This window comes from Somniosus microcephalus, chromosome 1 (genome assembly GCF_052327205.1).
Source record: "Somniosus microcephalus isolate GS21.2 chromosome 1, FLI_Smic_1.0, whole genome shotgun sequence".
NCBI classification, from domain to species: domain Eukaryota; kingdom Metazoa; phylum Chordata; class Chondrichthyes; order Squaliformes; family Somniosidae; genus Somniosus; species Somniosus microcephalus.
The window spans coordinates 218,550,281-218,573,936 of record NC_140987.1 but is presented as its reverse complement, the minus strand read 5'-3'; the positions used below and the strand labels follow the sequence as shown (position 1 = coordinate 218,573,936).

The 23,656-nt window shown below is 48.4% G+C and overlaps 1 protein-coding gene across 5 annotated transcripts in view; it reads right to left on the bottom strand.

The window, feature by feature from the left end:
• The window catches only part of arhgef28a (Rho guanine nucleotide exchange factor (GEF) 28a), a 678,106-nt gene that overhangs the window by 323,981 nt on the left and 330,469 nt on the right, over positions 1-23,656 (bottom strand). For all 5 annotated transcript variants that reach the window (XM_085990347.1, XM_085990327.1, XM_085990336.1 and 2 more), the window contains 2 exons: positions 8,749-8,882; positions 6,552-6,913 (listed from right to left, as the gene is read on the bottom strand). In XM_085990347.1, the coding sequence (XP_085846473.1) occupies positions 6,552-6,913; positions 8,749-8,882 (496 nt within the window). The remainder of the gene's footprint in view (positions 1-6,551; positions 6,914-8,748; positions 8,883-23,656) is intronic.

Here is a 23,656-nt window from a genome sequence, read left to right as displayed (position 1 = left end):
CAACCTGTCCAAATCATACTGGAGTTTCTCGGCATCCTCCTCACAGCACACACGCCCATCCAGCTTTGTGTCGTCTGCAAACTTGGAGATATTACATCTAGTTCCCGCGTCTAGATCATCATTAATATATATTGTGAATAGCTGGGGTCCTAGGACCGATCCCTGCGGTACCCCACTAGTCACTGCCTCCCACTCGGAAAAAGATCCGTTTATTCCAACTCTTTGCTTCCTGTCTGCCAACCAGTTCTCTATCCAGGTCAGTATCTTGCCCCCAATCCCATGTGCCTTAACTTTACACGCTAATCTCTTATGCGGGACCTTATCGAAAGCCTTCTGAAAGTCCAAATACACCACATCCACTGGTTCTCCCTTATCTATTCTACCAGTTACATCCTCAAAAAATTCCAGTAGATTAGTCAAGCACGATTTACCTTTTGTAAATCCATGTTGACTTTGTCCGATCCTGTCACTGTTTTCCAAGTGCTCTGCTATTACATCTTTTATAATGGACTCTAGCATTTTCCCCACTACCGATGTCAGGCTTACCGGTCTTTAATTCCCCGTTTTCTCTCTACCACCTTTTTTGAATAGTGGGGTTACATTAGCTATCCTCCAATCCATGGGAACTGTTCCAGAGTCTATCGAATTTTGGAAGATGACCAGCAATGCATCTACTATTTCTAGGGCCTCTTCCTTAAGTACCCTAGGATGTAGATAATCAGGCCCTGGGGATTTATCGGCCTTCAATCCCGTCAATTTCCCTAACACCATTTCCCTACAAATGCTGATTTCATTCAGTTCCTCCCTCTCATTAGACCCTATGTTCCCCGACATCTCTGGGAGGTTATTTCTGTCCTCCTTTGTGAAGACAGAACCAAAATATGTATTTACAGGAAACTTTCATTTAACCGGAGGTTAAATGTCCGGAAAGCTCTATCTACCGGCAAAATTCAGGAGCCGTTTCCTATAAGTTTTTTTACTTCTCGTTGCTTTTTTTTTCCAGTCGTGGCTCCCAAGTGTCTAGCTGAAGCTGTTGCTTAGCTACAGAGATGCTTTTAAGCTGCGGCCGACTGTTTTGAAGCTGTTGCTAAGCAACAGGGTTTGTTGTTTCATACGGAGCTGAGAAGCTCCGTATGTTTTAACATTAGCGCTGGTTTATACGGCAGTTTTGATGGGACGGCACCAACTCGGTCCCGTCGGTGCCGGATACCAGAAAGTTTCCTGTAGTTGGTCTGCCATTTCTTTGTTCCCCATTATAAATTCCCCTGATTCTGACTGCAAGGGACCTACGCTTGACTTCACCAATCTTTTTCTCTTCACATATCTATAGAGGCTTGCACAGTCAGTTTTTATGTTCCCTGAAAGCTTACTCTCATACTCTATTTTCCCCCCCTTAATTAATCTCTTTGTCCTCCTTTACTGAATCCTAAACTGCTCCCAATCCTCAGGTTTACTGCTTTTTCTGGCCAATTTATATTTCCTCTCCTTGGATCTTATGCTATCCCTAATTTCCCTTGTTAGCCACGGTTGAGTCACCTTTTTTGTTTTATTTTTATGCCAAACAGGGATGAACAAATTCTGTAGTTCATCCATGCGATCTTTAAATGTTTGCCATTGCCTATCCACCGTCAACCCTTTGAGTAACATTCCCCAATCAATCCTACCCAACTCGCGCCTCATACCATCGTCGTTTCCTTTATTTAAATTCAGGACCCTAGTCTCTTAGTCAACTACTTCACTCTCCATCTATGACACTCTTAAGTCATAAATCTTCTCACTTCCAGTGTTTTGTATGACTTTGGTATAATTAATTTGTACATGGAGCTTGAACAAATGAGAAATGTTCGGTGGGGGGAAATTTTAACCCTTCCTGCCCGGCAGAAACCAGGCAGGGGTGCAGTTAAAATGCCCGAGGTTACTTATCCACCGGAAAGCCATCCAGATCCCGCTGTTTCTGATTTTAAGGGTCGCTTCTGAACAGGCGGCTAAATCGCCAACTCAAAGCCGGCGGGGTGCTAATTCACATACACTGCTCGGGGTCCGATGATATCATGGGTCCCAACAGCAATTTTAACTTAAGTCTGAGTGTGGGAGCCACTGTGGCTTTTCCGCCAGGTTATGGCCAGCATGAAGAGGATCAGGAGGATGGAGTCCCTCCAAGTAAGGTTTTTACTTTCCTTTATAGGGCTAGGAGAAGCAGGAGTGCTCTTCCAGGCCCAACAAGGAAGGTTTAGGCCTCTCCTGCCCTGGACTCTCCACCCCCCTCCCCAGTTTCCCTACCGCAAGACTCCCCCCACACCACCTCCCACCCCCCGGAACCCGCTTCCCCACACTTACTAGTGCAAGGGCTGTCTAAATTTCTGGCAGTCAACAACCACTTCATGCCTAATTCCCGCGGTTCCACGTGAAAAGTTGACCAACAGCATGTTAATGACACCCGGTGGTTAAAATTGCTGTGGTCTCATACTGCCATGAGCGGGCGGGAAACTAATTGAACCCAACGGTTTCCCAACGGAAACCTGCTGCCAGTTAAAATTCCCCCTGGATTAGGTATGGTCTGCCTTATTCTATGTACTGTATTAGTTTAACTCCCACATACAAATTAATTATACAAAGATTTCTCCCTAACATGGTTCTGCTTGATCAGGTGCACAGTTTCATGATCTTACTGTCTGCTTAGAGTCATAGGCCTAGAAATTGGGTATAGCCCGGCTTGAGGCGTTAGAACTGGCGCTGCGCAAAGTTTATAGCCAGACGAAACTTATCGTCGCCTGGCGCGATATTGGGTTGCATCGCCCCTAAAGGTGATTGAGGCGCGAATTCAGGCATTACACGGGACTCCTAAGGCGCTAAACTTCCGGCGCAACCCAATATCGGAGCAGACGGGCTCAGCGCACGTGCTCTCAATTACCAATGACCACGAGACTTCCAGGCGCCGGCCAGCTCTTAAAGGGGTGGGTCAGTCAGCTTCAGCATCCACACTCTGCGCCTTGCAGGCCTCAGAATCGGCGCAGGCCCTTCTCTGGCGATAAAAACTTGGACCAGATGGAGAAGGTGAGACAGAGAGCAGAGCGCTTCAGCAATGAGGCTCTGGAGCAATTGGTGGCCGCAGTGGAGCACCGGCGAGATGTTCTCTACCCAGGCAATGGCAGGAGGCCGAATCATAAGGACTACTGACGAGCTTGGAGGGATGTATGCCAGAGGGTCAACTCCAGCAGCATGGTGACCAGGAGCCCTGTCCAATGCAGAAAGAAATTCAACGACCTCACTCGGGTCGTGAGGGTGGGTGTTGTTCCTGCAAACTTCTGCATCCCTTCATTTGCACCTGACTTTATGGCTACAGGGTGGCCTGTGCCCCATTGGCCATCTGCCAGCAAGCACCCATGGCCCTTTCTGGGCACACACATGCACATTTGACTCAAGGCATCATGTAAGGGCTCTTGCACCATGGGGGGCATGAGATGATCACTCAGGGCATCAGGTAACATAACTTCCCCTCCTTTCCCCTGCAGTCCATGCTGGCGAGGATTGGCAAAGACCAGCTTCGCACCGGTGGAGGACCTCCACAAGTGGTCGCTCTCACGGATCTCGAGGAGAGAGTCCACCAGATTCTTGGAGGATGTCTGAGTGGTCCTGTAACCACTGCAGCTACCGACCCCATTGTCGACAGCGATGGTAAGGTTCTCACCTCTTACAACTGTCTCCTTCTACTTGTTCCCCCGCCAGCATGCTTTCTCACTGTAGACCCATGTCATAGCCTTGCCGCAATCTGGCATCCTTTGCTGCGAACCTGTCCTTTTGCTAAAGCCACTCTTCCACCTCCCTGCTTTCAGATGCTGCATCACCAGCTCGGGAGCCGGGCCCTCAAGCTGCCAGTGCCAGTGCCTCCGAAGGCTCAATGAGAAAATTACTGTCCAACAGAAGGTCAGTAACTCTCTCCAGCAACGATCAGGATGGCCAGCCCAAATGGCTGCAGCTTTTATACTAGTGCTGTCCCCTTTAAATAGCGCCCCCCGAGTCCGAGAAGGGCCTGGGAACGCTCCATCCAACTGTCACTAATAGCGCCAGGTGGAAAGGTTGCGGGCGCCACCGAATATCCAGTCCGGGGCGCAAAAATGGCGTTGCACACTGAAATGACGTCATGATCTGCCTGCGCCCGCGGGCGGGCGCAAAGAGTTAGCGCCGGCGCTAAAATCATACTCAATATGGGAGGTGGTGCTGTATTCACAGCACCCGCCCGAAAATTGGGTAACGCCCCAATTCTCGGGCTCTTTAGGCGCTAATCGCTGGCGCTACCAACCGAATTTCTAGGCCATAGAGTTATACATCACAGAAAGAGGCCCTTCGGCCCATCGTGTCCACGCCGGCCATCAGGCCTTGTCTATTCTAATCCCATTTTCCAGCACTTGGTCCGTAGCCTTGTATGCTATGGCTTTTCAAGTGCTTATCTAAATACTTCTTGAATGTTGTGAGGGTTCCTGCCTCTACCACCCTTTCAGGCAGTGAGTTCCAGATTCCAACCACCCTCTGGGTGAAAAAGTTTTTCCTCAAATCCCCTCTAAACCTCCTGCCCCTTACCTTGAAACTATGCCCCCTGGTTATTGACCCCTCTACTAAGGGGAAAAGTTCCTTTCTATCTACCCTATCTATGCCCCTCATAATTTTGTACACCTCAATCAGGTCCCCCCTCAGCCTTCTCTGCTCTAAGGAAAACAACCCCAGCCTGTCCAGTCCCTCTTCATAGCTGAAGTGCTCCAGCCCAGGTAACATCCTGGTGAATCTCCTTTGCACCCTCTCCAATGCAATCACATCCCTCCTATAGTGTGGCGACCAGAACTGCACATAGTATTCCAGCTGTGGCCTAACTAGCGTTTTGTATAGTTCCATCATAACCTCCCTGCTCTTATATTCTATGCCTCAGCTAATGAAGGCAAGTATCCCATATGCCTTTTTAACCACCTTATCTACCTGTCCTGCTGCCTTCAGGGATCTATGTACATGCACACCAAGGTCCCTCTGATCCTCTGTCCTTCCTAGGGTCCTACCATTCATTGTGTATTCCCTTGCCTTGGTAGTCCTCCCAAAATGCATCACCTTACACTTTTCAGGGTTAAATTCCATTTGCCAATGTTCTGCCCATCTAACAATCCCGTCTATATCGTCCTGTAGCCTGAGGCTTCCCTCCTCGCTATTTACCACTCCACCAATTTTCGTGTCATCTGCGAACTTACTGATCATACCTCCTACATTCATACCTAAATCATTAATGTACACTACAAACAGTAAAGGACCCAGCACCGATTCCTGCGGTATACCACTGGACACAGGCTTCCAGTCACAAAAACAACCTTTAACCATCACCCTCTGCCTCCTGCCACTAAGCCAATTTTGGATCCAATGTGCCAAATTGCCCTGGATCCCATGGGCTCTTACCTTCTTGACCAGTCTCCCATGTGGGACTTTGTCAAAAGCCTTACTGAAGTCCATGTAGACTACATCAACTGCACTACCCTCATCCACACACCTAGTCACCCCCTCGAAAAATTCAATCAAATTGGTCAGACATGATCTCCCCCTGACAAAGCCATGCTGACTATTCCTGATTAATCCCTGCCTCTCCAAGTGGAGACTAATTCTGTCCCTCAAAATTTTTTCCAATAATTTCCCTACCACTGATGTTAGGCTTACTGGCCTGTAATTCCCTGGTTTATCCCTACTACCCTTCTTGAACAATGGTACTACATTAGCTGTTCTCCAGTCCTCTGGCACCTCCCCTGTGGCCAGAGAGCTTTTGAAAATTTGTGTCAGAGCCCCTGCAATCTCTTCCCTTGACTCGCACAGCAGCCTGGGATACATCTCGTCTGGGTCTGGGGATTTATCCACTTTTAAGCCTGCTAAAACCGCTAGTACCTCCTCCCTCTCAATACTAATTTGTTCAAGTAATATCACAATCCCCCTGCCTGATTTCTATGCCTACATCACCCTTCTCCATAGTGAACACAGATGCAAAGTATTCATTTAAAACCTCCTTAAACATCCTTATTGTTTTACCTCAGTCCCCCTCTTACCTCTTCTGGTTAATAACAGAGGTGTGATTCAGAACAAAGTCCCAATATCAAGTGGGAGCAGAAAAGCCCATATGACACTAAACTTTAAAAAAAATATTTTATGACAGTAGGTTTCTTTATTTAAAACTATGCATAGAAAAATAATACCGACAGGGAGCTAACCATAGAGAATAATAAATAGAAGCTACTGGAATTAAGTCAAAGACAAACAGCCAGAAGTTACTCCAAGTTGGTAAGAAATTTTTTAATTACTGCTGTACACAAATACCATGATTACAATTGCTTTTTTTAACCATTTCCTCCCATCACCATCTTTCCCACAACACACAATTATGCCAAAGTACTTGAATAGCAACAGAACCTAAAACCATCCCACTAATAATGTTTTGCATAAAATAAAATGTAATTGGATCAACCAAATTTTAGAAATGGTCGATAATAATCTATTTGAATCAAATTTATCACAAAAATAAAATATCATACCTTTGCTTACTGTTGATGCTTGTGGAAGGACTTTCTGCTTTGACACAGCCATGGTGCCGAGATAGCAGCATTGATCGACATAAAATACTCTCAGGTGAAGACAAATCAGAAACTTGTTCCACAAAATTATCCTGATCTTCCTTATGAATTGTGGTATCTATTTGGTCCTCAGGATATTCACTTGTTAGTTTCCTACATATATTATCCTCTACTGATGCAGATACATTAGACTCCTTAGATTGAGGGGCGTTATAAGCTTGGCCAAGTTGGTCCTCAGATGGTTTTCCGCACAGTGTGTTATCAGTACTGGTACTTCCAGTGGTAACATCGTTAATATTATAGTTTGTACCACCCTCATCAACCTAAAGAGGTCAAGGAGAAGAGCACATTTCATTAACAGCAATAAATAGAAGGACTGAAGTTACAATGCAGTGCAACATAACATAGTACTTCAGTTGCTAAATGTATTCTGTTTTAAATTTATATAATGATCATACTTGTGCACCCTCTGTTATTCATAGTGCCCTGATGCAACAGTCTAGATCACATGGTTCAGACAGGTAGCCAAGAGGAACTTTCACAATTTTGAATCTCTTCTATTTTACAGTGGGCCACCAGAAATTCAGTCACAAAGGCTGTGTGCAATAAGTAATTATATTAACCACAGAACCAGGGCTTCACAGCACAGAAGGCGTTCCTTCGGCCCACTGTGACTTTGCCAGCCCTATGCTAGAGCAATCCAAAACTAATCCCACTGCCTCAGCGCCTCACCATAACCATGAAATTCCTTCTGCTTCAAATATTTATCTGCTTTCTCTTTAAAAGACACAATGGTCTTTGCCTCAACTATTCCCTGCAGCAAAGCAATTCATGCTCCAATAACTTTCTCGGTAAAAGAAATGATTCCTCACTTTCAGTGACAGTTTTAAATCAATGACCTTTCTTTACTAACTCCCCAAATGCAGGAAATATTCTTCTCCTATTGACCATATTAAAACACTTCATAAGTTTAAAAACCTCTATTAAATGATTTGTGCATTGCAGAAAAATTGTTTTTACTGCACACTGCATGCTACTGATATATCTTCCCATAGCACAAATACTCAGTCTTATCTGTCCCTCCATATTCCTAATAGTAGGAAAGCATCACAGGCCGTGTTAATATCACCAGCATGCTCTTCAATGCACCTGGCATGACCATCATCAGACAAAGTACTCTACCTTCAAGTGAAGTACAAGCAGTGCACAGCCACATAAACCTAAGCATTTCCAAATAAATAATATATATAAAATACCAAATGTTATAATGTTTCTTTGTAATTACAAAGTACTAAAATCCACTCCTGCTTCTCTGTCCTAAGGTGCTCTCCATGTTTTTATATGCTATATGGAAAATTTCTAGCCTAATGTCAACCACAATCCAAGTTTACCAAAGTGAAAGCATAAAGATATTAAAATTGCTTCATTAAATTTTATTCAGCAACAAAAAGCCATTTCACACTACACATAAAACAGACTGGCACTGACAGAGACACATGGGCCCCGATATTAACTGGAAGGCAGGGGGGGGGGGGGGGGGGGGGGTGCGTGGGAAAAACCCAGCAAGGCCAGGGACGTGGAGGTCCTGTCGATCTTAATGGATGGGTCTCATTTAAATAATCTGCTGCAGATTTCAGCCTGACAAGTGGTCAAACTGGCAGCCTGGCCGATGGGTGGGAGCACAGACAAGTGGCAGGAGGCTCCAGCTGGGACCCAGGTATTGGATGGATATTTGAGGTAGTGAGTGACTATAGGATTGAGTTTTTGGAAATGGCCTGATGGGCTGCAGAGTCTTTCCAGTTCTGTACTCTCTTAATCTCCTGTAAGATCAAGATCTCGCCGAGTTGAGAATTCCAGACACAAACTCAGATTTTACCACTTTGCCACCACAGGTCCTATGACAACATTCTTTTACTTCACTTTATTCTGCATCATTGACAGTGAGAACTGCAACTGCAGAACAAGATGATTAAGTTAATTTATCAGGGAGCTATTTTATAATTACTTCCTCACTTTAACTCCAGTTAAGAATAAATAAGTGTGTGTCATTAATATTAAGGTGCAGCATGAACCAGCATGACCATTTAGTTTATTTAAATTATTCGTCAATGACTTCAGCTTCCTTTGGAAGTAGAACAAACATTTTGGTAGGTCTTACCTGATCTACAACCATACAGTTAGCATAAATTTCTTCTCTGCCATTCAACATAGAAGAAAGTCTTGCTGCAGTCAGAAAGGTAGCTGGGCCTGGTTTTGACTTCTTGAAGAATTCTTGTGAAGAATGTTTGCACTCTGTGACAGCCAAAATAAAACAAAAGTAATTAGTATCTAGAAAACAGTATTTATTTGACTTGAAACTATCACTCTATCATGCAATCTCCTGATGTGAGCGTTGAGGGCCTTAAAAGAATACTTCTGGTCTAACTTAACAAATACTCACAATCGAAGACCCCAAAATGGGGTTCAAATTATATTGTTGTACAGGTAGATTCATTAAACAGCACATCATTAAGATAAAGTATCAACTACAGAAGTCATTTTGACTTCTCAAAGGATTCTTGTGAAGAATGTTTTCACTCAGACAACCAAAATGCACTGTAAAATACACTTCTTGCTGCAAGTCCTGCCATAAGTCCCATCCCACCTCCAACTCATTGGCTGACACAGTGGTGTCAATAGACACTCCGAATAAAGGGGGAAAAATTCGGTTGATTTGCTCCTAAGAGGACGCTAACGGGGCACAGAGCAACTAGCGCCCGGGCGTGGCACCGCTAACGCCTCCCGAAAAATTCAGCGGGAGGTTAGCAGTGGCGGTAACCGTTAGTGGCCGCGGCACTGTGGCTCCAGTGATGATGTCATCGCCGTGCGCAGCGCCCCGCTCGCGCCCCGGCTGCAAGCTTCGATAGAATCCCCTGACTTACCACCGGGCGCTATGTTCGACAGGGTCAAGTGGGTCTACCTACGGCCAGGGCAGCGCAAATTAAAGAGGAAGTGCCAGACCGCCATTTTTGTTGCTAGTCGCCTGCCAACACCTGCCTCCACTGCTGTCCCCAGCCTCCTGTGAAGCACCCCCGTGGGGTGCCAGCTGCGCTCCATGTGCCCGGCACTTCTCTTGAGTGCCAGGCTCTTTTGCTGGCACTCCGATCCCGGGTCGTGCTGCGCTAGGCCCCTCCCCTTTAATAAGGGGAGGAAGGCCTGCAGTACTGCGGCGTGATGTGCCGCTGTGTGTGGTGCTGTGGCACATAGCGCCGCGATATTCACTCGCAGTACCCCAATATTGGAAGCACCCCGCCTCCCTCTTAGGGCGCTACCGCTGAATTTCGGGCGCGAGGGCGCTAATATTTTCAGCGCGCTAAAAGTAGCGCCCCGGCGAAGTTAGCGCCCCAAAGGGGGCGTGACCCAATTTTGCCCCTAAAGAGTTTAAAAAGCCTAACAACAGTCCCCTTTACCTCTGTTTGACCGGGTATAGTGTGCGTCCATGCTGTGATCAGGTGAATGATGATAATGCACTTGCATATTTTACGGTGAGTTGTGCTGCTCCACAATCCTCAGTTTTCATCCAATTTAAAAAAATTTTTTTTAGAGCTGTCAACTTGCAATTTTGCAAAGAATTAACTAGAAATAACATCTGAAAGACAGCATCCATAGGGGCTCCCTTATCCACCATGCTAGTGACCTCCTCAAAAAAATTCAACTAGATTAGTCCGACAAGTCCAGGATGCAAAAATAAAGTAGTCTACCTCAAAAACTGCTGTCACAATATTTGATTTTGTTGCTGGGAGCAACACTTAAATCAGTTTTGTGGTCAAGAATTCCACTGGCACTTTTCCATAGCAAAATGGCTAGTGTTCTGCATGGAGGTCTGCACGCCTCTCACACTGGTTACAATGAAACTTGTATGTTTGATAAAACAATGATGTCACAATATGCGTGATTCAATGCTGTAAATCATCATTCTGTGTTGCTGAACAAATGATCATTCCATGCTGTTAGTCAAATGATACTGTAATAACTCTACTTCTGGGTTTGGTTTCAGGATTGTCCCGATGAGATCACAATTGAGAAGATTAAACTTTCAAAGCTTAATTATTAGTCATTGCTGGAGAGAGTAATCAGAGAGCTGAAACATGCTTTTGTTAGAATTAATACAAAGTTTCCTTGAACATCAAATCAAATCAAATCAAATCAACTTTTATTGTCATTGTTAGTGCACAAGTGCAGTACAACGAAATGTAGGCTTGCGGCTCCCGAGAGTGTACATTTGGATTAAGACATTTAAACATTCAACAATGTGGCTTGTAGTATATTAACATAAACATAACCATAATAAAGTTAATAATAATCGCAGGCTTAGTTTTTTTTAAACAGACTCTACATGTGCAAATTACATTTTCCTGTTTTGTACGTCAGAAACAGTAGATTTCTGATTGTTTTGAGAAGCTTAGAATTGACACAAAATACTGTGGTTTGGGGGGAGTGGGTAGCTCAGGAAGCATTTCCTTAGTATCTATTTTTTCAAATTACTAAATAGAAACAGAAATAGAAATCAGCATTATTTTTATTTGCAATTATGGTTGAGGTACTTTAACCCAACTTCCCTTCCTAGTCCCTCCTAGCTAATGTTTGTAAATGGTTCGATCTCTTATCACCTTCTCCTCAAAAACCCAACCACAACCCCTCTTACTTTGTAAAATTCCACCCCATCTCCAACCTTCCTTTCTCATTAAACATGTTATTGCCACAATTTCCTCCAGCCAGCATTGGGGAAGACTGAAGCCACCATCTTCCTATCCTTGCCTCACCTCCTTTAAGACCCCCCTTAAACCCCACCTCTTTGACCAGGCTTTTCATCACACCTGCTAATATCTCCTTCTTTGGCTTGGTGTTCATTTTTTTCCTTCCACCTTTGGGGCTTTTTCTGTGTTAAACACATTGGGGTCGATTTTCCTGGAGCCGTCAGGCAGGGTTTCAGGCGTGTGGCACGGGAAAATCCCGAATTCGGGGGTCCCGACACCATCCCGCCCAAAACCCCGCTCCACGCAAGTTTCAGAGGCGGCGAGTACCCACCCCGCACTGGGACCCGCCGACCCCAGGCGGGAAGGGATTAGTGCCAATTAACTGCCTGTTAACAGGTAGTTAACAGGCAGTTTTTAACCTAATCCCTATTTTGAGGGGTGTCGTGTGGGATTCCCGACGGCTCCAAACCACGCCAGGTTAGAGCAGGCGGGCCGTTGGGTTGAAGGAGTTGGAGGGGTCGCGATGTCAGTGTTTAAGTGAGTGATGGGTGCATGAGTGCAAAGGTAAGTGTGTTTGGTGTGTCTAAAGTGTGTAAAGAACTTTTACTTACCTGTACTTACCATAACAGCCTTTCTTCCTGCAGGCGTCGGGAGCGCATCACTCAGCCGGCACTTAAAGCTGAATGGCTGCGATCTGTGAAAAGTGACAGCCTTCAGCTTTGAGTGTCATAGAGTCATAGAGTTTTACAGCACAGAAAGAGGCCCTTTGGCCCATCGTGTCTGCGCCGCCCATCCATCCCTGTCCAGTCTAATCCCATTTTCCAGCATTTGGTCCATAGCCTTGTATGCAATGGCATTTCAAGTGCTCATCCAAATGCTTCTTGAATGTTGTGAGGGTTCCTGCCTCCACCACCCTTTCAGGCATTGAGTTCCACATTCCAACCACCCTCTGGGTGAAAAAGTTCCTCCTCAAATCCCCTCTAAATCTCCTGCCCCTTACCCTGAATCTATGCCCCCTTGTTATTGACCCCCCCACTAAGGGGAAAAGTTCCTCTTTATCTACCCTATCTATGCCCCTCATTATTTTGTACACCTCAATCAGGTCCCCCCTCAGCCTTCTCTGCTCCAAGGAAAACAACTCCAGCCTGTCCAGCCTCTCTTCATAGCTGAGGCGCTCCATCCCAGGTAACATCCTGGTGAATCTTCTCTGCACCCTCTCCAAAGCAATCACATCCTTCCTATAGTGAGGCGACCAGAACTGCACACAGTACTCCAGCTGTGGCCTCACCAGCGTTTTGTACAGCTCCATCATAACCTCCCTGCTCTTATATTCTATGCCTCGGCTAATGAAGGCAAGTATCCCATATGCCTTTTTAACCACCTTATCTACCTGCTCCGCTGCCTTCAGGGATCTATGTACATGTACACCAAGGTCCCTCTGACCCTCTGTACTTCCTAGGGTCCTACCACTCATTGTGTATTCCCTTGCCTTATTTGTCCGTCCAAAATGCATCACCTCGCACTTTTCAGGGTTAAATTCCATTTGCCACTTTTCCGCCCATCTGACCAACCCGTTTATATCGTCCTGTAGCCGGAGGCTTTCCTCCTCGCAATTTACCACCCCACCAATTTTCGTGTCATCTGCGAACTTACTGATCATACCTTTTACATTTTCATCCAAATCATTTATGTAGATCACAAACAATAAGGGACCCAGCACCGATCCCTGAGGTACCCCACTGGACACAGGCTTCCAGTCACAAAAGCAACCTTCGACCATCACCCTCTGCCTCCTGCCACTCAGCCAGTTTAGGATCCAACGCGCCAAGGCACCCTGGATCCCATGGGCTCTTACCTTCTTGACCAGTCTCCTATGCGGGACTTTGTCAAAAGCTTTACTGAAGTCCATGTACACCACATCCACAGCATTTCCCTCATCCACCCCACTAGTCACCCCCTCGAAAAATTCGATCAGATTTGTTAGACATGATTTACCCTTGACAAAGCCATGCTGACTATCCCCGATTAATCCTTGCCTCTCCAAGTGGAGATTAATTTTGTCCCTCAGAATTTTTTCCAATAATTTCCCCACCACAGATGTTAGACTCACTGGCCTGTAATTCCCTGGTTTATCCCTGCTACCTTTCTTGAATAATGGTACTACGTTAGCTGTTCTCCAGTCCTCTGGTACATCCCCTGTGGCCAGAGAGGTTCTGAAAATTAGTGTCAGAGCCCCTGCAATCTCCTCCCTTGCCTCCCACAGCAGCCTGGGATACATCTCGTCCGGGCCTGGGGATTTATCCACTTTTTGGCCCGCCAGAACCGCTAGCACCTCCTCCCTCTCGATGCTAATATGTTCAAGTATGTCACAGTCCCCTTGCCCGATTTCTATGTCTGCATCGTCTTTCTCCATAGTGAACACAGATGCAAAAAATTCATTTAAAACCCCGCCTACATCCTCTGGCTCTACACACAGATTGCCACTTTGGTCCCTAATGGGCCCTACCCTTTCCCTGGTTATCCTCTTGCCCTTAATATACTTATAAAACATCTTAGGGTTTTCCTTTATTTTGCTCGCCAGTGTTATTTCATGGCCCCTCCTCGCCCTCCTAATTTCTTTTTTAAATATGCCCCTGCACTTTTTATACTCCTCTAGGGCTTCTTCTGTCTTTAGTCTTTTGTAACTGCCAAAAGCCCCCCTCTTATTTCTAATGCATTTCTGTATATCCCTTGTCATCCAAGGTTCCCTTTGCTTGTTGGTCCCACCCTTGACCTTTACAGGAACATGTTGGCGTTGTACTCTATTTCCCTTCTGAAAGTCTCCCACTGTTTTGATGTGGATTTTCCTATAAGCAGCTGCTCCCAGTCCACATTGGCCAGATCCTGCCTTATCATATTAAAATCGGCCTTCCCCCAATTTAGAACCCTTATTTCCGGGCCGTCTTTGTCTTTTTCCATGACCACCTTAAATCTCACCGAATTATGGTCACTGTCGCCAAAATGCTCTCCTACTGACACTTCCACCACTTGCCCGGCTACATTCCCCAGAATTAGGTCCAGTACCGCCCCCTCTCTTGTAGGACTTTCGACATGTTGGCTCAAAAAGCTCTCCTGGATGCACTTTAAGAATTCTGCACCCTCTAAGCCTTTCACACTCTGACTGTCCCAATTTATATTGGGGAAGTTGAAATCCCCCACTATTATTACCCTATTATTTTCGCACTTCTCGGAGATTTGCCTACATATCTGTTCCTCTATCTCCCCCTGACTGTTTGGAGGCCTATAGTACACTCCCAGCAAAGTGCTTGCCCCCTTTTTGTTTTTAAGTTCTACCCATATGGCCTCATTAGAGGAACCCGCTAATATATCATCCCTCCTTACAGCAGTAATTGACTCCTTAATTAATATTGCAACACCCCCTCCCCTTTTACACCCCCCTCTGTCTCGCCTGAAGATTCTATACCCCGGAATATTGAGCTGCCAGTCCTGACCCTCCCTCAACCATGTCTCCGTGATAGCAACAATATCGTACTCCCATGTGTTCAACAACAACTTCAGTTCATCCACCTTATTTGCAAGACTCCTTGCATTAAAATAAATGCCTTCCAGCCCTGCCATATTCTCTTTTGCCTTCACATATTTGCTCTGCCTTCCCAGCTGACTTGTTTTTCCCTCTGTATTTGGCCGTAAATCACCCCCTACTATAGCTCCACTCTGTACCCCAACCCCCTGCCAAGTTAGTTTAAACCCTCCCCAGCAGTGCTAGCAAACCTACCCGCAAGGATATTGGTTCCCCCCGGTTCAGGTGTAAACCGTCCGACTTGTACAAGTCCCACCTTTCCCAGAAGCAGACCCAGTGATCCAGGAAACTAAAGCCCTCCCCCTTGCACCATCCCTTTAGCCACGCATTCATCTGTTCTATCTTCCTATTCCTATACTTACTAGCACGTGGCACCGGGAGTAATCCAGAGATTACAACCTTTGAGGTCCTGCTCCTTAATCCTTCACCTAGCTCCCTAAATTCTTGCTGCAGGACCTCATCCCTCTTTTTACCTATGTCGTTGGTACCAATGTGGACTCAGTGCTGCTGAGAGTTCTAACTGAGTCTGTGCAGAAGGACTCATGTTAGAACTCAGACTGTCAGTGTTTGGCAGCTTCAAACAGCTGTGAAACACTGATATTTCATCTGTCAAAAACCCGAAAGTTGTAGTCCCGCCTTCTTCCCGACAGCTTTGGGAAAATTGACCCCATTATATAAATGCAAGTTGTTTCAGCTGTAGTAAAAATGACCGAGAAAAAATACATGCAGTTCACAAAATATTCAAAATATTGAATACACTTTTCATATTAGTAACTCATAATTGCTTTAAAAATTATGAATTTGGGTTGGGATTGATTCTAACATTTTTGGGAGGTAGGAAGAAGTGTTTAGAAAGAATATTAACATATTTTCTTGTACTGTACTTCTATTTTTAAAGCAATTGCAATAGGAATTCAGACAATTGAGCCGAAATATGATCAAACGCATAACTTGATTCTGTTTAGTTGATTATGCATGACTGAAATAGCAAAAATGGGCAGTGATGGACCTGCATTTTGCACTCTGGGGCAGGCAGCCTTCCTGTGCCCGAGACTGGTAAGTGAAAATGGTGAGGGGCAAATACCTCCCCCCACCGATGCGCCCCCCCCCCCCCCCATTCCTGGTGTACGGAGGTGGGGGGGGGGGGCGGAGTTTAACTCAGCCCTTAAACTTCTTAAGCTATTGTGCTCCATAACTGTTAAGTAGTTTTTTATACATCAACATGGTGCCGCTGTATGGATGCACAAAAAACAGGTTGGACAAAGTGGGTAACAGGACACTTAGTAGAACGAACACTGAAACTAAAACAGACAGACCATACCAAATAAATTGGTCCCGTCACCAGATGAGTCAAACGCTTTCTTTTTTAATTACTACTTTCTGGATGAAAGGAAACAAAATACGAGTCCCTCCCTACCAACCGTTTATTTTAATTTGTTTACCCATGTATATTTATCTTACTTTATCTGCCTCACTTAAATTAATTAGTAACATATAGAAACATAGAAAATAGGAGCAGGAGTAGGCCATTCGGACCCTCGAGCCTGCTCCGCCATTCAATGAGATCATGGCTGATTATCCAAATTCAGTACCCTGTCCCTGCCTTCTCCCCATATCCCTTGATCCCTTTAGCCTTAAGAAATATATCCAACTCTTTCTTGAATATATTAATAATGAACTGGCCTCCACCGCCCTCTGTGGCAGAGAATTCCACAAGTTCACCACTCTCTGGGTGAAGAAATTCCTCATTTCAGTCCTAAATGGCTTACCCCTTATCCTTAGACTATGACCCCTGGTTCTGGACTCCCCGGCCATCAGAAACATCCTTCCTGCATCTAGTCTGTCCAGGCCTGACAGAATTTTATAGGTTTCGATGAGATCCCCTCTCAATCTTCTAAACTCCAGTGAGTATAAGCCCAATCGACACAATCTCTCCTCATACGTCATTCCTGCCATCCCAGGTATCAGCCTGGTGAATTTTCGCTGCACTCCTTCCATGGCAAGAACATCCTTCCTCAGGTAAGGCGACCAAAACTGCACACAATACTCAAGATGTGGTCTCACCAAGGCCCTGTACAACTGCAGCAAGACATCCTTGTTCCTGTACTCGAACCCTCTTGCTACGAAGGCCAACATACCATTTGCCTTCTTAACTGTCTGCTGCACCTGCATGCTTACCTTCAGCGACTGGTGCACAAGAACACCCAAGTCTCTTTGCACTTCCCCTTCTCCCAATCTATTGCCATTCAAATAATAATCTGCCTTCCTGTTTTTGCCACCAAGCCTCACATTTATCCACATTATAGTGCATTTGCCATGTTTCTGCCCAATCACCCAACCTGTCCAAATCGTACTGGAGTTTCACGACATCCTCCTCACAGCTTACACTCCCACCCAGCTTTGTGTCGTCTGCAAATTTGGAGATATTACATCCAATTCCCTCGTCCAGATCATTAATATATATTGTGAACAGCTGGGGTCCTAGGACTGATCCTTGCGGTACCCCACTAGTCACTGCCTGCCACTCGGAAAACGACCCGTTTATTCCAACTCTTTGCTTTCTGTCTGCCAACCAGTTCTCTATCCAAGTCAATACCTTGCCCCCAATCCCATGTGCCTTAATTTTGCACGCTAATCTCTTATGTGGGACCTTATCGAAAGCCTTCTGAAAGTCCAAATACACCACATCCACTGATTCTCCCTTATCTATTTTACCAGTTACATCCTCAAAAAATTCCAGTAGATTAGTCAAGCATGATTTACCTTTTGTAAATCCATGTTGACTTTGTCCGATCCTGTCACTGCTTTCCAAGTGCTCTGCTATTACATCTTTACATCTTAGTAAAAGTAAAGCCATTAATTCTACCTCAATATAGTCCATTTAAAAAAAAACTCAGCTGTGATGTTACCTATGGTCAATTGCCTAGGTTTACACAGGAAGAATGCCCACTTAGCTGAGAGAATGAAGGCTGCACAGTGCCCCTGTAATCGTACTCTAGCAGGAGTTAATGCCTTGAAGAGGAGGAGCAAGAAAATTAGATGAAAGTTCAAAACAAGCCGAAAGGGATAAGTAGTATTTAATAAATGAAAATATGAGTAAAGTATACATCACAGATAGGAATGTATTTTAAAGATTTTTATTCAACATATAGGGGAAAAATTCGGTTTTGCCCCATTTGGGGCACCATTATTGGCGGTGCGCAAAGTTTAGCGCCTGGCGCTAATTATCGCCTCCGACAGCAAACTTGGCTTTTATCGCCCCTGGAGGTGATTGGAGCGCTAAATCAGGCGCTACACACCTCTCTTAAGGCACTAAGGCTGAGGAGTGAGGCGCTACCTCAGAGGGCGGGCAAAGCTCATGTGATGTCAGTTAGTGATTGAACACAGACACACTGGCGCTGGCCAGTTCTTAAAGGGGAGGGGGTTCGATCTGGCTCTCCATCCACACCCTGCTCATTGCAGCCTTGAATCTCAGCCTGGAGAGACCTGCACATCAAATCTGCTGGAAAGAACAATGGAGAGACCCAGGGAAAGAGCTCAGAGTGCAGCCCCACAGTCTCTTCTAAATCGATACAAGGGCAAATCAAAATGAACCTGCAAAGTGCTGCTCAGTACCCTAAACTCCTTTACACAGCATTGAATCTCTCCAGAAGTCTCTCTCTCTCTCTCTCTCAGAATGCGTGGTGCAAAAATGTCACCAGCAAAAAAAGGCAGGGAGTGGTTGCCTTTAAATAGCGCTCCCCTAGTCCCTTTCTGACAGCATAACTCTCCCCTCAACCTGTTGTTGCTAGTGGCAGGTGGTAAGGCAGGGGGCGCCACTCAATTTCCAGTCCGGGGCGCTACCGGGGCATTGCGCACTCGACTGACGTCACGATCTGCCGGCGCAGAAGATTGTGGCGGTAGTGTTTAGCGCCGCCGCAAAATGTCTAGTTAATTTCGCAAGCGACGCAAACATCGCTGCGCCCGGACGCTAATTGCTTTGCGCCCCACTTGGCACCCTCTTAAGGCGCTAACAGAAGGCGCAAACAACTGAATTTTTCCCCCATAGACCTACAAATTAATTGACACTAAAACCGTAAAACGGACGCCTAAGAATAAAATTTGGCGGGAACATGTACATTCCGCATCAGAAGTGCGTCACTTGCCATATTAGTAAAATCCCGCCCCTGGACCGCCGCCCAGGGCCCGCCCCTGGACCGCCGCCCAGGGCCCGCCCCTGGACCGCCGCCCAGGGCCCGCCCCTGGACCGCCGTCCAGGGCCCGCCCCTGGACCGGCGCCCAGGGCCCGACCCTGTACCGGCGCCCAGGGCCCGCCCCTGTACCGGCGCCCAGGGCCCGCCCCTGTACCGGCGCCCAGGGCCCGCCCCTGTACCGGCGCCCAGGGCCCGCCCCTGTACCGGCGCCCAGGGCCCGCCCCTGTACCGGCGCCCAGGGCCCGCCCCTGAACCGGCGCCCAGGGCCCACCCCTGTGCCTTGTCCAGGGCCCGCCCCTGTACCGCATCCAGCGCCCAGGGCCCGCCCCTGTACCGGTGCCCAGGGCCCGCCCCTGTACCGCATCCAGGGCCCGCCCCGTACCGCATCCAGGGCCCGCCCCGTACCGCGTCCAGCGCCCGCCCCTGTACCGTGCCCAGGGCCCCCCCCCCCGTACCGCATCCAGGGCCCGCCCCCGTACCGCATCCAGGGCCCGCCCCCGTACGGCATCCAGGGCCCGCCCCTGTACCGGCATCCAGGGCCCGCCCCTGTACCGGCATCCAGGGCCCGCCCCTGTACCGGCATCCAGGGCCCGCCCCTGTACCGGCATCCAGGGCCCGCCCCTGTACCGGCATCCAGGGCCCGCCCCTGTACCGGCATCCAGGGCCCGCCCCTGTACCGGCATCCAGGGCCCGCCCCTGTACCGGCATCCAGGGCCCCCCCCCTGTACCGGCATCCAGGGCCCCCCCCTGTACCGGCATCCAGGGCCCCCCCCTGTACCGGCATCCAGGGCCCCCCCCCTGTACCGGCATCCAGGGCCCCCCCCTGTACCGGCATCCAGGGCCCCCCCCTGTACCGGCATCCAGGGCCCCGCCCCGTACCGCATCCAGCACCCGACCCATACTGCATCCAGCGCCCGCCCCTGTACAGATGGTAGGCTATTTGCATATGCAAACAGAAGGCCACACACCCCTTTGAGGCCCTCTTTTCAAAATTTATTAGCGACTGACCACAGCAGGCACCATGACATCTAAACCAGTGCTCCCCGACTCCACGTTAAATTCCACTCCCGGCCACCACTCACCACCATCCCTATTTCCTCCCACCCTCTCGGACTCTGTTTACCGTCTCGATCTAATTTTCTTTTGGGTGCGCGGTCCCTTTAACAGGCTGCGCGACCCTTTCAAAAGCTCCCATTTGAAAAGCCATTCCCAGGCTGCGTGGGACCCCCAGACATCTGCGCGGCCGAGCAGGAACGTTGCTGGCTGGCCTCCCATCTTCCACGCTCTATAAACTTGTGCTCATCTAAAACTCTGCTGCCCATGTCCTAACTCGCACCCAGTTCTGTTCACCCATTACCCCTGTGCTCGCTGACCTACATTGGCTCCCAGTCCAGCAATGCTTCAATTTTAAAATTCTCATCCTTGTTTTCAAATCCCTCCATGGCCTCGCCCCTCCCTATCTCTGTAACCACCTCCAGCCCCACAACCCGCCGAGATCTCTGCGCTCCTCTAATTCTGACCTCTTGCGCATCCCCGATTTCAATCGCTCCACCATTGGTGGCTGTGCCTTCAGCTGCCTCGGCCCTGAGCTCTAGAATTCCCTACCTAAACCTTTCTGCCTCTTTCGTCTCCTTTAAAATGCTCCTTAAAACCCACCTCTTTGACCAAGCTTTTGGTCACCTGTCCTAATATCTCCTTATGTGGTTCAGTGTCAAATTTTGTTTGATACCACTCCTGTGAAGAGGGATGTTTTACTATGTTAAAGGCGCCAAATAAATGCAAGTAGTTGTTATTTTGTTCATTAGTTTACAAGCGTACAATATAATGCAGTAAAATGCATCTTGTGTCACTTCCGTTTGACATTATTACAGTATAATAAAAATAACACAATCCTTCTGGCCCTTCCCAAACAAACAATGTTTGTCAAACTCTTTCAGAAAATAATAAACCACTACTGCCTGAATTAGATATTTTAACAGAGGGTGCTGCATGCATGAATGCAAGCAGCTGTCAAACATGTTTATTTCATGAATAGTAACTTAGAAGGGGCAAAGTGATCTTCTTACCACATTCATTTTTTTATTAGCAAGTATTTACCATTCCTAGGAATCGTTTCAAGAATTGATTGAAAATTACAAGACAGGTTTAGATGAAGGCGGCCCATTTTCTTCCATATTTTCAGAATATTAACCCTATTGTCTTCCCATAACATTATCTGGTTATTTCTTAAATAAGCCCAATATGCTGACCTCAAAAAAAATTAATTGGCCTGTACGAGAATAAATCCAAAATGTTAGCTTCATCAGCATTCTAACTAACTGATCTAACAGTTCAATATTCTATGTGTGGAAGGAGTACTCTGAAAAAACTTAAGACATTTCCAAATTCGGACAAGCAGGCTGTTGAAGGACCAGAGTCAAGAAAGACTCATCCAAGGTGATATGTCCAGAAGTATCACCTTTAGCCAACTGTTGTACAGAGCTGAAATGGGCTGACCTCACACATGAATACAGGGTCAACTCATTTACATATTTTAGTGGCATGCCAACAATTTATTTATAACTAGCTGGGGTGCCCGGCGTTGCCCAGGCTTTTTTGTAAAACTGGTTATGAGACTGGTGGGCTGGTCACTCTCTTCTCCCCTCCCTCCCCCCTCCTCTCCCTCCGCCCCCCCTCCTCTCCCTCCCCCTGTCTCTCCCTCCTTTCCTCTGTCTCCCTCCCTCCCCTGTCCCTCCCTAGCGCCTCAAGCCCAGCCCGACTCACCTCGGTACCAGAACGGAGTCAGTCCGACAACGGGAGGCCGGGTGCCCATCACTCGGAAGCGAGCCCGGGGTTCATCATGGTTAACGCGGCGGGCCTTTGGACCCGGTTGGCCGGGCGGCAGACGAACGCCTTTCGCTGCGGACTCCAGTGTCTGATTACGGTCGGGGACGGCACGTTGGAAAGCCGCGGTTTTCCCGGTCCTGCACTCATGGCAAGAGAGAGAGGGGGAAGGAGAGAGAGAGAGAGAAAGTGAAGGAGAGAGGGAGAGGGGGAAGAAGAGAGGGCAGAGGAGAGAGAGAGAGAGAGAGAGAGAGAGTGAGTGTGAGGGAAGGAGATAGTATTCCCGCGGCCGCCATTTTGTGAGGCATTAACGGCAGTTTGAAGGATTAGGCCCCACCCACACACACCATGAAGCGCCCCCCATGACGCAGCACGCTCCCCCCGTAGGATTGGTCAACCTTCACGTCACTCAATGCTAATGAGCGGATTCCCCCGTATGATTGGCCAACCGCTAATGAGCGGATTTTGGAAAGTTTTTTGTATACTGTCGGAACAATTTTTGTCTGACCAAAAAGTAAATACGCCTGTGACACTCCCCTAATCATAAGCTTTCTTTTGCTATAACATATGTGTAGGTACGCTCTATAACTTGAGTGTATAGCGGACAGACAGACATACAGACAGGCAGATTTTTGAGGGCATGTTATTGTTGGAAGAGAGAGAGAGCGCGACTGGGGGGAAGAGAGAGAGCGACTGGGGGGTAAGAGAGAGCGCGACGGGGGGTAAGAGAGAGCGCGACGGGGGGTAAGAGAGAGCGCGACGGGGGGTAAGAGAGAGCGCGACGGGGGGTAAGAGAGAGCGCGACGGGGGGGAAGAGAGAGCGCGACGGGGGGGTAAGAGAGAGCGCGACGGGGGGGGTAAGAGAGAGCGCGACGGGGGGGGGAAGAGAGAGCGCGACGGGGGGGGAAGAGAGCGCGCGACGGGGGGGGAAGAGAGAGCGCGACGGGGGGGGAAGAGAGAGCGCGACGGGGGGAAGAGAGAGCGCGACGGGGGGAAGAGAGAGCGCGACGGGGGGGAAGAGAGAGCGCGACGGGGGGGAAGAGAGAGCGCGACGGGGGGGAAGAGAGAGCGCGACGGGGGGGAAGAGAGCGCGACGGGGGGGAAGAGAGAGCGCGACGGGGGGGAAGAGAGAGCGCGACGGGGGGGAAGAGAGAGCGCGACGGGGGGGAAGAGAGAGCGCGACGGGGGGGAAGAGAGAGCGCGACGGGGGGGAAAGAGAGAGCGCGACGGGGGGGGGAAGAGAGAGCGCGACGGGGGGAAGAGAGAGCGCGACGGGGGGAAGAGAGAGCGCGACGGGGGGAAGAGAGAGCGCGACGGGGGGGAAGAGAGAGCGCGACGGGGGGGAAGAGAGAGCGCGACGGGGGGGAAGAGAGAGCGCGACGGGGGGGAAGAGAGAGCGCGACGGGGGGGAAGAGAGAGCGCGACGGGGGGGAAGAGAGAGCGCGACGGGGGGGGAAGAGAGAGCGCGACGGGGGGGGAAGAGGGAGCGCGACGGGGGGGAAGAGGGAGCGCGACGGGGGGGAAGAGGGAGCGCGACGGGGGGGAAGAGAGAGCGCGACGGGGGGAAGAGAGAGCGCGACGGGGGGGAAGAGAGAGCGCGACGGGGGGGAAGAGAGAGCGCGACGGGGGGGGAAGAGAGAGCGCGACGGGGGGGGGAAGAGAGAGCGCGACGGGGGGGGGAAGAGAGAGCGCGACGGGGGGGGGGAAGAGAGAGCGCGACGGGGGGGGAAGAGA